Source organism: Sciurus vulgaris (genome assembly GCF_902686455.1).
Source record: "Sciurus vulgaris genome assembly, chromosome: 12".
In the NCBI taxonomy this organism is placed as follows: Eukaryota; Metazoa; Chordata; class Mammalia; order Rodentia; family Sciuridae; genus Sciurus; species Sciurus vulgaris.
The window spans coordinates 102,409,874-102,425,695 of NC_136473.1; the positions used below are offsets into that span (position 1 = coordinate 102,409,874).

The 15,822-nt window shown below is 43.1% G+C and overlaps 1 protein-coding gene across 18 annotated transcripts in view; it reads right to left on the bottom strand.

The window, feature by feature from the left end:
- Positions 1–3,788: 3,788 nt before the first annotated feature.
- FAM20B (FAM20B glycosaminoglycan xylosylkinase) overlaps positions 3,789–15,822 on the bottom strand; it is a 42,171-nt gene continuing 30,137 nt past the window's right edge. For 13 of the 18 annotated variants that reach the window (XM_079108071.1, XM_079108069.1, XM_079108070.1 and 10 more), the window contains 3 exons: positions 12,006–12,197; positions 9,093–9,170; positions 3,789–7,752 (listed from right to left, as the gene is read on the bottom strand). In XM_079108071.1, coding sequence (XP_078964197.1) covers positions 7,521–7,752; positions 9,093–9,170; positions 12,006–12,197 — 502 coding nt within the window. In that variant the 3' untranslated portion in view covers positions 3,789–7,520. Of the gene's footprint in view, positions 8,969–9,092; positions 9,171–12,005; positions 12,198–15,822 lie in introns of all 18 variants that reach the window. The other 5 variants (XM_079108061.1, XM_079108063.1, XM_079108065.1 and 2 more) reach the window with 4 other exon arrangements.

The window sequence follows — 15,822 nt, forward strand, 5'->3', positions numbered from 1 at the left end:
CGCACTCTGCTGGGTTTGTGACTTTCAAGTGTTTGTGACTTCGAGCGGGCCAGATAACCACCAGCAAGACTTGAGGGCGAACTTCCCTTAGATTCCCTTCTTTGTAATATGGAGTACAGGACAAGGTTGTTTTAAATTTCGGAAGAGCCTAATGCAGTTTTCAAAACCAACCTAGAGGTACTGAAATCAGTGTTGAAAGAATATCCTGTCCTAGTTGGAAACCACTGCCAAAGGATCAAGGGACCTGGCCAATGTCTTGTTTAGTGCTTTGAGGTTGGGCTCCCCAGTTGGTCAGGTGAATCTGAGCACCAGTGCCTTGCAAACAAACATCACAAATTGCCTGTCGGTTCATCCCAATCTTAGATCACACTCAATGCCAGGGCTGTCCCATCCTCAGCAGCTCGCCAAATTGCCAATTCAGCCACAGAGGCCAAACAAGCGCATTTGCCAGGACACTGAGAGTTCAGCTGACAAGCAATGTTCAGTATTTTGTGTCTTACCGTGATGGCAAAAGGGAACCTAAACTCTCCATAGAGCAGCCGAGGCACCAGTACAGCATGACTTGCTTGCATAAAGTGGACTCCTTTAGAGGAGTTAACCTTGACACACCACGCTGTGGTTTGGATTTTTTTAAGTTGTAGACGAACACAATACCTCTATTTGTCATCATTATGTGGTGCTGAGGATCGAACCCAGGGCCTCCCGTGCTGGGCAAGCACTTCACCACTGAGTGACAACCCAAGCCCTACAGTTTGGATCTTGAGTTGCCCCAAGACCCACATGTTGGAGGACTGGCTCTCAGCCTAGTGCTGTTGGGAAGTAGGGGAAACCCTTAAGAGCTGGAGGCCTAGTGGGAGGTCTTTGGGTCACTGGAGACATGACCATAAAGGGGACTATGGGATCCAGTTTCCTTACTCTTTTGCTCCCTGACCAGATCCGCAGTTTTGCTTTGCCACATATTCCTGCCACGATGCACTGCCTCCTCCTTCCCCCAGCCAGAGGCCTTAAAAGCAATGGGTCTGCCTGAGCATGGAAGGAAGGAACCTCCAAGACCACGAACCAAAATAAACCTTTTCCTTTATAATTATCTCAGGTATTTGTTATGTAACGTGGCGTGGAGCTAATATGTATCTGCTTATTTGAAAACTGAAAACTAACTCATTCAGTCAGTGTTGTTTGAGCGTGAATGGCAATCTAGCACAGTGAAAAACTGAAGAGCTTCTACCATTTTCTAATTGTGCAACTTCAGGGGCTACCTAACTACCCTATGCCTTGATTTCCCCACCCATAAAAGCATCATAGGCCTGCTAAGAATGGGTTCATTCGAGTGCATCATAAAAATACTTTTTTATTTTCAAATATATTTATTTACATGATATATAAAATATACTGGAGGAGGCTTGGATGCCATTAGTTAATATTGATGTTTATAGGTGAATTTATGGTGATAAATTACCAATAACAGGGCTGGGATAAAGCTCATGGTAGAGTCTGCTTAGCATGCTTAGGCCTCTGGGTTCAATCTCTTGTACTCACCCTCAAATTACTGAGCTACAAGCCAGGTGCAGTGGCACTCACCTGTAATCTCAGCAGCTTGGGAGGCTGTGGCAGAAGGATTGCAAGTTCAAAGCTAGCCTCAGCAATTTAGTGAGGCCCTAAAGCAACTTAGTGAGACTCTCAAAATTAAAAAATAAATAAAAAAGGTCTGGGGATGTGGCTCAGCGGTTACATGCCCCTGTGCACTGCCCCCCCAAAAACAATCCAAGTTTTAAGATTGTGAAAACAATACCTCTACTTGAAACTGTCAGCTAGTGATAACTGCTAATACCTGAGATGCTTTGGTCTGGATTTAGCATTTGATGGTGAATAAAGTAGGTCACTAGAGAGTTATTGAACCAACTTGATTTTGAGACACTTTCCTAAAAAAACAGAAGTAAACTTTTTTCACCAAAAAGGCCTAAAATAGAGACAACGAATCCAAACACCAGTATCTAGATAAGTTTGAGTATTTCAACAACTGGCTAACATGTTATTCTCAGGGGTTGGAGCAAGAGCTCGTGGATGGTGGGGACATCTAGAGGCTATTGTGAGAACTACAGGCAGCTGATTCCTCAGCAAGCATCCTGGCATTGGCATTGGCATTGCGTGGGAGCTTGACAGAAAGGCACTCTCAGGCTCTCAGACCTACAGAATCAACATCTTCATTTTAACAATGTCTTCCTAAGATCAAATGGGTATGTGACACATTTGCTGAAGTAATCTGAATAGAACAAGCTTTATGTGACATTCCCGAACTTGCTGAAGGTGGGCAGAACCATCTGCCTTGAAAATCTTTGGGTACAAATCGTCTCTATCTCTAAATAAATAAAACTCTCAAAACATGAGATGAATGTTCCCTGGTTCATCTGTAAGTAAGTGGTCGCTTTAACATCTCTGCCACGGTGCACTGGGGCATCACGGGTGGAACCTCACCTCTCAAGAAGCAGGGCACAGCCAGGTTTCCTCATGAGACCATGGAAACTCCCGAAGGTCTTCCTAGCCACCCAGGTACTAAACCCATTGGAGGCCTGGGAGGTTTTACTGCCCAGAGGTAGTCTGGATCCACATCCCCTTCTGTGGTGTGCCTATTGCTGACCCCACGCCATGCTGCTTTCCTGTTCCTTATTTTCAGGTAATTAATCTACATCATTTCTGAAGCAGTTGGTGCCTCACAAAGTTACCCTCTTCCAGGATGAGATTAGAGGCTCTTTGAGAGTGGGATGTCACTGTCATTTCCATTCCACAATATCCAATGTCACAAAGACCAAAACCTCACAAATGGTGACTTTACACCATGGCTGCCTGGGGTTCACACTGCCACTTACCTCACCAAACCCCACTGAGGAAACCAGTCTTACAAAATGAGGGCTGCTAGGAATTTGTTTTCTAGGCAAACACACTAGGTAAGATCACTAGTAACAGAACATCTCCCATTCACTCCCAGCTGCCTTTATCAAGTTCTAATACCAGTCATTCTAATACATTTGAGAAGCAAATGAACCCGGAAATTTAGCCTGCAAGAGGATTTGTATGTGGTGGGTCTGTGAGGAGCACATACCAGGCCTTGGTCTCCTGCATGTGTTTAAGAACATACAACCAAGCTGGCAGATATGACATAACTCAAGGGGAAATCTCAAGAACGCTGCCTAGTTGTCTAATTGAGGTTTAGGATGGATTTCCATGTCAACAGCTAAAAATCTGGGTGTTCTAAGAATTCTAATTAGGGCAATCAGTCTTCTCTTCTGCCTGCATGGTACTATGCCAACAAGTTCTTTAGAATTCACAGTTCTTACCACAAGAAAATGCAAGAATGGAGTTAACTAGTAAATATACAAAAAGCAATGAGAAATCATTATTTTTTTAACCAAGGCTTGAACCCAAGGGTGTTTAACTACTGAGCCACATCCCCAGCCTTTTAGTTTTGATTTTGAGACAGGGCCTTGCTCTTAATTGCTGAGGCTGGCTTTGAACCTGCATTCCTCCTGCCTCAGCGACTGGGATTACAGGCATGTAGCACCATGCCTGATGCTGTGAATGATTTTATGGGAAACTTGCTATAGTTACAACCACAGGGACATTATTTAGTATGGAAATTTAAAGATTTTATCCATCAGATGTTGTGAAGCAATCCTGCGGAAGTTTGGGTGCAAAAGATGATCTGTCCCCTAAAAAACGAGTAGGAAACAAGTAGAAAACACTGGGAAAATCCTGGAAGTGAGGGGAAAAATGATTAAAAGATGATACCTCAATATTTATTAAAATCTTTATTTTCAGCATCGAAACCCACAGAACACATTAGCTGTACTGTGTGGTGTCTTACCAAGTACATCCTCTATTTGTGCAACTGCTCTGAGAGGAAATCCTTGGCAGACCAAACAAGAGGGTAGTGATCCTACACCTCCCTTTAAGCAAATAAATTAGCTTCCCAGTAAATTACTGTTTCCCCCAGCGTTCTGTTTGTGAGGAACACCTTGGTTCCTAAAAACCTGCCACAGTACAGTACCCAAACCCTATCCATCACCCAGACTGAAGGAGTGGAAGAGAGAGAAGCAGGCCTCCCCCATGGAGCAAGCTTCCCAGGGACAGGTGTCCAACCCGGCTCACCAGGCCTGCCTGGCAGGAGTGTGCAGAATGGATAATCTATGTGTTACTGAAGTCCACGTACAGAGACTGAGGAGAACCTTTTTTCAAGTCCTTCTGCAATGTAAGTCAGTATTTTCCTGTGTCAAAACAAATACATTTTCCTTGCTAGAATTATGTGACTATCAATACAAACAGCTTCGCCCATGCTTCCTGAAGCCCAAGCCCACAGGACAACTTGTACAAGATGGCTCACTGCAGGGGGCGTTACCATCCCCCACGGGTGGCCCCTTACTTGGCAAAGAGGATAGGTACAGGGAGGACTGAGGGCGGAGGCAGGGGAACACAGTGCATGGGAAGGGGAGGCCAAAGTGCTTTTTTTTTTTTTTTTTTTAAAATGAAAGATGGATTTCTGTGGAAGAAAATGCTGACTTCAGGTGACACTGAAAAATTGCCTTGTACAGGATTCGACTATCCCAAAATAATATGCAAATGAATATACCCGAATTCTTCCATTTTCTTCTTATTCTTCCATTTTCTTCTTACATTTCATCTATTAACCCTGAGTGCCAATATATTGGGAGAGGTGCCTTAAGCTATATTCAACAATATTAATTTGTTTTGCACAGAGAATTACTTATACCCTTCCTGCCAAACCACAATTCAATCTTATATTATTAAAGAACAGTTTTAAAGTGAGACCTATATACCCAAATTTCCATGCACTTTGGAATACACATTTTTAAGAAGTAGGAGGAGAGCAAAAATGGCAATCAGTTCTGATTTTCCTAGTTTTATATTAAATATATCTGCATCTATCTAGATGTTCAGTGGGCATACCTAACTTAGAGCTGACAAAAACCCTCTAACAGTCTGACTGCAATAGCTGTATATTCTAATAGCAAAACCCAAAGAGGCCAGCATTACAAAACTAAAAGATTTCTTTTTTCAAACAGAACTTAGTGTTTGTGAGTTTAAGGGCTCTAAGTTTATGGCGAGTTTTCTCTTAAGATTCACCCAGACATACTTTTCCAGCTTAACCCAGCCCTAACTTAGAACATAAGTTCATGTTCTCAGCATCACGTCACACCACTCTTTCAGCCCAGTTCTGATTTTGACCACGTGGCTCTGAACATTTTAAGATCATGAGTTTGAGATGAATGAAACAGTACGATCTCTACAAATGCTCTGAAGAAAGTATGAGGCTTTTTTTTAACCCCACCCAGCCCTGGGGCTGAACCCGGTGGCACTCTTCCACTCAACTACACTCCCTGCTATTTCGTTTTAATTTGATACGGGGTCTCCCTAAGTTGCTGAGACTGGCTTTGAACTTGTGATCCTCCTGCCTCAGTCTCGCAAGTAGTTAGGAATACAGGCCTGTGTCAGTGTGCCTGGCAGGTGGAACATTTGTCAACACAGCTCTCCCTCCTGTTTTCCCCTTAGCAGAATCTTCTGCCTTTGATGTTTGAATAAAGTTCCCGTTCTGGGAATAGTTCTTACTCATCTCCTTGTCACACACTAAAGGCAGCAGGTATTTGAAAAGAACGCTAATCCAAAATTTAGTTCCATGAACACTCACGAGCAGAGCAGAGCAGACTGGCGTCCTTTCTACTGGCTCCTAGAAGCTTTAGGTTAAGCACCAACCAAGGTATTCTCAAGCTGGACTGTGAAGTGACAGCAAGTGGTCCGACAACTGGAATCCATGCCTCCTTGTCAACACTATTTCAGTGTTGTGTGTTAACATCTGTCCTCTTAAACAATATCCTTTTAAAAACTTGGTCTATTCTTACAACCACCTCAAGATGTATATAAAAAGTATGAAAGTGTCCTAATTTCATGTCGTTTTAAAGTAGTTACAGGTACCCAGTTATCTTTCAATGTGAGAAAATGGGCATAAATTTGAAAGCTATTTTTGAAAGGGTAATTGCCTCAAACTGGTCTCCAGTGACTGTCATGAAGTTTGTTCAACCACTGTTTAAATATTAGTCTGTGCTTGAAAGAAGTACCAAACTGCAACGGCACCTGGAGAAGATGAAGCGGGGCGCAGGCAGCGGGTCTCCCAGGCCTGCCCTGCTCTGCGCTATGACTTTTCTGTAGCTGTGTACACACCAGAACCTGTATTTCAACAGACTGAATTTGAGAGTGCTGAGAGGAGACAGAATACTATTCATCATGGGGTCAAAAATCAAATGCAACTAAGCAATGAAATCAGGATTTGATGTAAACCAAAATCTTCAGGCTCTTTTTGTCAACTCCTTAATTTCAAGGCCCAGAAGGCTTAAAATCTTTTGATTCTAGTCTTCCAAGTCACAGCTCAGTCCAGCCACCAGCAGGGTACACACTGTCCCCTGTAGAAGAGCTGCCTTTTCTCACAAAAACACCAATTTCAATGACCAAATGCCTTAAAGGCAGTGGTGGAAATTCATTTCAAGAGAGAAATGAGGATGACAGAGATCACAGACAGTCTCACTTATTCAGGGGATTATTTCAGTTTGCTTTGTTAATTTGGAAAGAATCTGCCAGCTGCTTTAGGCAAAAGAGGAGGAAAAAAATTCATGTTTGAGTTGTAAAAGAATTTTCTCTAGAGACAATTTTTTGGTTGATTTGGACACAATTATGGGAATGTAGACTTTACCCACGTAAAAGTCATGTTTGCTTTTCAGACACCCAAGAACCTAAACACAGGGAAACCTGTCATCTCCTGGATTCTGCTTTTACCAAGTGTCTTTTTTCTTCCCTCCATTAAGATCATCAAAACCATACTACCGTATAACTAATTAGAACAAATTTTAAAACAAACAAAACACAATACTATCCAGTTGCTCAAAAACCTGAACTTCTTTCTGGTTTTGCCCTTCCCTTCAATTTTATCTTAAAAACATCCCCTCCAACAGAGAATGCTATTTTGGCTCAACAGAACACAAAGTTTTATTTGCCGCCACTCCGTAGGAGGCAGTAAGCTTTCAAATTAGACTAGTCTTGGTAAAAAAGACAAGAGATTGTAAAGTGTTTCCACAAAATTCACAGGTGTGGAGAAAGGACCGCAAGGTTCACCTCAAAACACACACTCTGGAACCAATTCCAGCATTCACTTATCCAAATGTCACACCAGTGTGTCCTTTGGTATGGAAATACAGACTGACCGACGCTGATGACCACCGCTAGAAATGGCAACTGCGAGGAGGTCGGAAGTGTTTGTGCAGGAACATCCCGTGCTCTGACACTTGTGGTCTTTGCTTTAGTTTCCATTACAGAAAAAAACAAAGACACCCAAGGCCACCCTGTCCTCCACCACCACAACTTGCTGCTGGTCACTTCTAAGCCATCTCATACCATTTGGAATTGATTGTGCTGTTTCTCTATCTTTGTAAAAAATAAGTTTCACTTATTTTGTGTGAGAGTTACAAGTGGGAGAGAGGCATCCTGTCTTCTACCAGCACAGTGTCCATCCCAAACTGGTCAGTGCACTGCTTCACGGTGGCCAGGACACTCAGGAGCCGCTGGTCCACAGCATCTAGGTGAGGATCGGAGAGCACGGGGGAGATAGGATCATGGGCCATGGCAGATTTTAAGGCAGACTTTAGTACTCCATTCTTTAGGTAGTTCAGTCTGTTCCAGGTAGAAACCCTAATGCTGGAAGAAAAAGTTTCAAGACAAATTACATAAAAACCTCTCATTGTCACACGGAGTTAGCTTGCTTGGCAGACAAAAATAAAAGAAAAAAAAATGTAAAATATTTTAACTAAAAGCAACAAAAAAAGAAATCACTTCTGTTTCAGATTAACATCTAATTAGGAGTAAGCCACATTACCAGGCTATGATACTTTTTTCTGGGTAATCAGATACATATACAAGAATTTACACATTTACTGCAGTGCTATCTGTAACAGGAAAATGTGAACCAATCTGAATGTCCAACAACTGGGAAATAGTTCAATTACAGCTTATCCATTCAAAGAAATATAAGCCAGCTTTGAAAATTTCATGGCATGGGAAAATGTCTATATGCTGGGTGGGGAGAAAAAGTTACTCCAAGTCTGTGGGGAAGCAAAATATGTGTGTTATTAGAATGATTAGACCACATGCTTAGAAGCACATTACAGTGTTAAAAGAGAATTATCTTTAAGTGTTCACTGATCTTTTTAATTTCCTTTGTTTTTGAATTTTTTAAGTTTCACCATTAATAATTTAAATAGAAAAAAATTTATCTTAAGGATACCTATATTTTCCTTAATTATTTCACCAACTACTATGGTTTGAATGTTTATCCCTTCTGAAACTCCTGTTGAAAGCTGAACTGTCACGGTTACGGTATTAGGGGTGAGACCTTTAAGAGGTGATCAGGCTGTGAGGGCAGAGCTCTCTTACGATGCTCTGAAAGGTGGCTCTCTCCTCTCTTGGCCTTTCTGCCTTCACCATGTGAAGACACAGCAAGAAGGCCCTTGCCAGATGCCAGTGCTGTGACACTGGACTGCTCAGCTTCCAGAACATGAGCCAATCAATTTCTGTTCATTATAAATGACCCAGTCTGTGGTATTCTGTTAATAGAAGCACACAACAGACTAAGCCACCAACTAAAGAGGATCTTTTATTTATCTCAGAAGGAAAGTTCTTGCTATTCTACGCGTGAAGTGGAATTCACTAGGTGGGCAGCCTGACTAACAGAGGTGGCCTACCCCGCAACTACTTAGAAAGCAAGGAAATTGATCTTCGCACTAAAGGCAGAAGGGCCGTCAAGCTCCGATGCTGCCAGCTTGCTTCCTCAGAACTGTACTTCAAACGCCCAGAGTGTCAGAGCTTCCCCTCCGCCTTTCCCTAACCTCATCTCAGGATCTTCTGGGGTTCTGAACTAGAAAAGTATGAAAATCACTGCTTAGGTAACCAGGAAGTTTTAAGACCAAGAAAATGGATGCACTATTCTGTGAGGCTGGAAGGGAAGGCAATGCAGGCACAGTGTGCTGTGCGTAACTTACATGCAGCACTGATAGAGAGGGGCAAGGATGCTTCTCTCATCCAGCGAGGGGTTCCCAAAGCTGAAAATCAAAGTAAAACTAAGCAAATCAGGTAGAACAACCAGATCCCTTCTTAGTATCAAAGTGTCAGCAAATTCCACAAGAAACCCAAATGTGACGCTAGATAATTTCATGCTCCAGTAGCTCAAATCACTTAAATTAAAAAGAAGCAGATATGACCAATTAGACAAGGATCCCTAACAACAAATACACCCATTTACAAGGGCCCTTTTTCCTGTCAACACACTGTAAGGTGCTGGAGCTTAACTATGGTAACACAGCATAGAGGTCGCAGATGGAAGGGAGAATGTGAAACCCCTAAACTTGCAAAGCTTTTAAAGGGTGAGAAGAGACATAAAGCTGCTCATATTAGTTTCTCTCAAACAAGTAGATGGTCATTACTGGTAAAAAGAAGTTAATATTTGTCCTTTTCCAAAATCACCAATACCCTATTCCCCACAGGTAAGTATTTGGACAGTGTCAAACTGGAAAATGGTTCCCAAAGGCTCAGAATACACTGACTCAGAGCAGATGTAAAAATGGTATTTATTAGCAGTAATTCAGTTAGGAAAGGAGAGCTGATTCTGGAAAAAGTGCCAACCTTTTACGCTTCCCCCAGAAGCTCACCTTAACAAATGGAGAGACAGCCTGCCATGGTATAAGTGCAGGTCCTCTGATAAAGAAAGGCATAGTGGCAGTGATGGCAAAATGTTTTGTCCTCTAAACGCAGTGACACCTAACGCCAATGCAAGAGTGGGGCCTTTGTGATTAATGTGAATCTCATGAATGAGATCCATGCCCTCATAAAAAAGGCCTGGGGAGGCCAGGTGTGGTGGCACATACCTGTAATCCCAGGGCTCAGGAGGCTGAGGCAGGAGGATCAGAGTTCAAAGTCAGCCTCAGTAAAAGCAAGGTGCTAAGCAACCCACTGAGACACTGTCTCTAAATAAAATACAAAATAGGGCTGGGGATGCAGCTCAGTGGTCGAGTTCAATCCCTGGTACCAAAAAAAATAAAAGTCTTGGGGAGTTTATTTGCCTCTTCTACCCATGAGGACACACAGAAGGAACCAGCTATGAGGATCCGGCCCGTACCAGACACTGAATCTGGGGCACCTTGTTCTTGGACTTCCAACATCCAGAACAGTCAATAATACATTTCTGCTACTTATAAATGAAAAACTCTAAGATATTCTGCTACAGCAGCTCAAATGGACTAAGCAATCATTTGGATATAATCAAGCATGTATATTGTGGCCGGCTTTGAACTGGCAATCTTCCTGCCTCAGCCTCCTGAGTCACTGGGATTACAGGTGTGCACCACCGTGCGGAGCACAAACTGATCATTTTTACAAGTAAGAATAAAGATTTTCAGGAAAGTACACAGCACTGGTCACTCCTTGCTTTGCTGTGATGGGTTACAGGGTAAGGCAGCATGTCTGTGGGCCTTTTACTTTCTGTAGCTGTTACCATCTTTCACAAAGCATGAGGTACCTGTTGTTCAATATACGAGGCGGCATCATTTGCAAATTCTGCCCAACACTGCTGAGCAGCCATGGCTCAGCTTATTCCCAGCACCCAGTGTTAACAGTCGTGGCCCACTCTGGACAACTCTGGATTCTAAGGAAGCATTTTTAGTACTTATTAAACGAAACCTAAAAATATGGTATGAACCAGCCACCACAGAAAATGCAGAGTGCAAAATGAAAATACAATGTGCTCTCCAAATAGTTGAGGTCTAAAAAAACACAGGACATCCTATTTATTCAAAATGAATAAACTTGTCTTATTCAAGACAAAAGTAACCTTTCTTTACATATTGTTGCCATGCAATTATTCTTCCCCTCATGACAGCAAAGAGCCTGAACCCAGCTGGCCACAATAAAGCAAACTCTCCTACCAAATGAATTTTTAAGTTGCACAAACTTTGGGATAGAATAAATTTAATAATAAATAAATTTCACATTCTAGTAGAACTGCATTTTTCAGATTTGATGTTCTGTAAACATCATAACCAAAAAAAGAACGATGTAGTAACAAATTAGGAACCTTGACTTCCAGTTGTCTGCGGCGGACCACGATTTCCATTTTTTAAAGTCCTGAGGGTGCAGGGAAGGACACGATCTGTTGACTGTCTTCTGGACATTTCCAGTATACCAGCTATGGTTTGGACCTGGAACACCCCCCCCAGAGCTTGCAGGCTGAAGGGTTGGTGTTCAGAGGGTGGTCCTACTGGAAGTGGTGGAAACTCAGGAGGTGGGGCCCAGTTGGAGGAAGTACGTGACTGGAGACAGTCCCAGTGTCTGTCTGCCACTCCCTCCCTCCCAGCTGTTCCACATGTGCCCCATGATGTTCTACCTCACCACAGGTTTTGAAGGAATGAAGCCAGGTGACCAGGGAATGAAACCTCCAAAACCATGAGCCAAAATAAACGTGTCTCCTTTAAATTATCTCAGGTATTTCTTAGAGCAATAAGAAGCTGACTAGGTGCCCTGCAAGGGCACACATACTAAAGGAGTGCCAACTGGCCTGTGGCACTATTGGAGAGTGGGGAAATCTTTAGGTGGGGCCTAGTGGGAGGAAGAGGGGTCTGGGGGCATGCCCTTGAAGGGGGTACTGGGAGCCAGCCCTTCCCAGTTGTCCCCGGCATCTTTTTGCACCACGTGTTCCCCATCACAATGCTCTACCTCACTACAGGCAAAAAAGCAACAGCCAGCAAACCTCTCTGAAACCATGAGCCAAACAGATTTTTTCCTCCTCTGAAGCTGACTAATCTCGGGCGCTTGTCACATGATAGAAAGCTGACTAACACAAAACACTAGAAAATATCCTTTTATACACAGAAATGAACAAAAGACAGTCCTGCAGGCCTTACCTTTTGGCATTATCAAGAAGGATGAGCATACTAGCGCCCTCATCATCCTGAAAACTCTCATAGTGATGACGGTCAGCATTGCCAATTAGGTAATCAAAGACAGAGGTGTCAATGATGTCCAGGAGGCGTGGGCCCGAGTCATACGGGGACGTTTTCTTCACAGCATCACAGTAGCTCTCATCATACTCCCACCTGATGGCAAGCAGCACCACAAGAGTCACTGAGTGCCAACAACGTACCTGGACGTTACAGTTTAGGTCTTAAATGTCTCCAGGGGCCACGCGTTGAAAGCTTGGTTACCAGTCTCTGGCACTATCGGGGGCAGAGCCTGGTGGAAGGCAGTCAGGGCATCAGGGGTGTGCCCGTACAGCAGATGTTGAGACTCTAGCTCCTTCCACTGTCTTTGCTTCCCAGCTACCATGAGGTGAGTAGCTTTCCTCTACAACTCACTCCCATCATGGTGTTCTGCCTCACCATTGGCCCTAAAGCTAAGAGCCAACCAACCATGCGCTCTGAAACTGCGACCATGGCATGTAATCATGCCTCTGAAACTGAAAGCCAAAATAAATTTCTCCTCTTTGCAAGTTGTTTATCTTAGGTAGTCTGTCACAGTGATTGAAAGCTGACTAGTATGGAAAGTTGGTACCGAGAAGTAGGGTTGTTGCTGTGACTATACTTTATGATATGGTTTAGAAACCTTTGGAATTGGTTTGTAAGAGTTTGGAAACGTTTGGAGAAGCAGGCTAGAGAAAGTTTAGAATGCTGGAAGCAGAGATTAATGGGAGATTCTGTTAGGAACTCACAAGACTATAATTTTGGCAGATATATGGACAGTAAAGGCTGTGCTCACAAGGTTTCAGAGCGGAATGAGGACTGTATTGGGAACTGGACTAGACGCCATTTATGTTAAATTTTGGCAGAGAACTTATCCACATTTTGTTCATTCCCTAAGACTTTGTGTGAAGCTGGGTTTAAAGGTGACAGACTAGTTTATCTAGCAATGGAAACTTCAAGATAGCAGAGCACTTAGGGAGCAGTATGGGCAATACAGGCTGCTTTTAGTCAACTTTACTGTGAGAACTGGTAGTAAAAAGCAGAGAAAAGATTTTTAAATTTCATAGTTGTCCAGAAAAACGTGCAGGCCAAGGAGGGTATAGATGCTGGAGACATTAGTGCCATTAAAAAGAAGCCAAATACTCTGCACCTGAAGAATAGTAAAGATGCTTTGAGGGCATCTCAGGAATCATCCAGACTCCATTCATTGCAGGTGCAAAAGGGTGGAAAAGTGTAAAAACCTTTCATTTGAGAAGAGAGCCCTGGGGCTCCCTGCTCACACAGGGTCTAAGGAATTATTTTTCTAACATTCTGTGTTCAGCCATCAAGGCTCTTGGAGGCCACTGCAGCTGTGGATCAAGTGGGTCTGGCTACTGCTCAAGCCATGGCAGACCTAGGTGTCACATATGTGATTTGGATTTTGTAGGCATGCAGAATCTAAGACTTGTGGGGTCACAGACTTCCAGTCAGATTTCAAAGGACAGTCTGAGAGGTGAATACAAAAAAGTATGAGAATGAAACTGAAGCTTCAACGGAGACCCCAGGAAATTAGAGATGCCAAGAACAAGCAAGAGAATGGTGGGACCGAGACCGCGACCCTCACGCTCCACGCTGCCTCTTTCAGTGCCACCACAGCCATGTTGGAGAAGCCTGAGGAGGGACTGACAGTGGAGAATGACGCGTCAACCTGAAAGTGGTGGGGCAGGATGCTCAGTGTCAATCTCAGTTTAAGAGCAAAGGCACATTCCTATTGAGCAAGCTGATGAAGGCCTACTGGGAAAAGACTTGTCAGTAAGTCTGATTAAATTCAGGTCTGAGAAGCAACCAATGACACTTCAGCCCAACTGGAGATGGAGGATGAAGATGACATTGATGTGTTCCAGCAGCAGATGGGAGGTGTGGTGTCCAGAAGGACCCTCCTCATACCCTGCCACTGACCTTGCCTTTGCTACTGAGTGGTGAATGGACAACCAGGCTGATCTGTATAAGATAAGGAAAGTCACCAAAACGATCTTCCTCTCTCTGATGCACTTCAAGTGCAGTGTACAACAGTATCTGCAGTGATGAATCTACTAGTTTAAATTGGGCCAGATTGATTTCCTTATTTAGGTAAAATAAATTATGAGGTTTGGGGTTTGCTTTGTTTTCATTTTACTTAATTCCCCCCTCCCTAAACACTTTTTCCTCAAAACTTGTGGTCAAATGTTGGCTCTCAGTCGGTGGCAGGCTCTCACCTCTTGAGCTCATGCACAGCAGGCACATCTGTAGGACAGTATGGGAGGCAGAATTCCACTCACTTTGTTGTAGGTACAGGTTACTAAATTGCTAAATACTGCACTGTCAAGTACGAGGTAAAGCTGAAGAGACAATACTGGAATGCTTCTGAAAAGTAAAAAAAATACTAAGCCCTTCCATATAATATGGTCCAAGTGCTCACTCTTTCTCTGCTCTGGAGCATGTCCTTGAAGCCTGAGGTCCAGGATTCCACCCCTTGACTCAGTGCCTGGTATGAGTTATTTGGGGAAAGATCAACACAACAAAACCCAGCTTTTACCCTTTTTGAAACACAGAAGAAAATAATTTCCATGTTTCTCACTTGATAATTGTATTGTAGACTCAGATTTCTTCCAGTATTTACTTCTGATGAATAATTATGACCTATATAAAAAGTCAGATTAAGTGTGGCTGAACTGTAGTTATGTTGTGTAAGTTACTTCAAAGTGTGCTTACAAAAGCAAGCCATGGAAAAGGTGACTTAGTATTCTTAACGACGTCTGTTCTATTGTTTTCTGAATAGGTACTAAAATTATGCATTAGTATGGCAATTCCAATTCTTCTTTTTTTTTTTTTTAACTTTATTTTTGTGGTGCTAGGTTCAAACCCAGGGTCTCACACATGCTAGGTAAGCACTGTGCCACTGAGCCATATTCTCAGCCCAAGATTATTTTTATTTGTTTATTTGTAGAGCTGGGGCTTGAACCTGGGTCTCATGCATGCATGTGCTACGCCCTCAGCTCCTGGTGATTCTAGTTCTGTGAGATATTTGGAGATCTATACCAATTAAAATGTTCACATTTCTGCCTACTGTCCTTCTATAAGGACCCATTGCTGCTTGAGGGCCATTTTTTGCCTTTTCTAGTCATCTATAATGACACATTATCTCACTTGCTTAAAATCTTTAAGAAAATGTTCCAGTTTCCTTTGTATTGTTGTATGGGCCTAGGGAGGGGGGATGTTTGTTGGCTCCTTTGTGATTTTTCACCAATCTGTACAGTATCTGTTGTACTTTACTACAGTAAGCAGAAAAATAGTTTAGCAGAAAAATGAGGAGGGGCAGAGATACCAGGAATATGGAAAGCCTGCTGAAGATGGAGGCCATGAGCAGAGCCAGCCCATGAGAGGCCATGTAGGCTGCAGTCAGTAAAGCTGTAAGGGTGGGGCTGCCCAAGTCTTCTGAAGCTACATCGTGTCACTGTGGGCCCCAGATGCCAGACACGGAGCTAAACAATTTCATGTCTGTGCTGCTGGAGTTTGGTCTTGCTTTGTTCTGATTCCTCCTTTTTATTTTCCTATTTCTCTCTTTTAGAATGGGAGTGTTTACTCTGTGCCACTGAGCTTGGAAGTGTGTCACTTGGCTTTTTTGATGTTTATGGGGACTCAGAGCTAAAAGTTTGCTTTGAGTCTCAGAGAGACTTTGAACTTGGGCTTCAGCAATTCTGAAACAGTTAAAGACTTCAGGGATATTTGGAAATGAACTGACAGC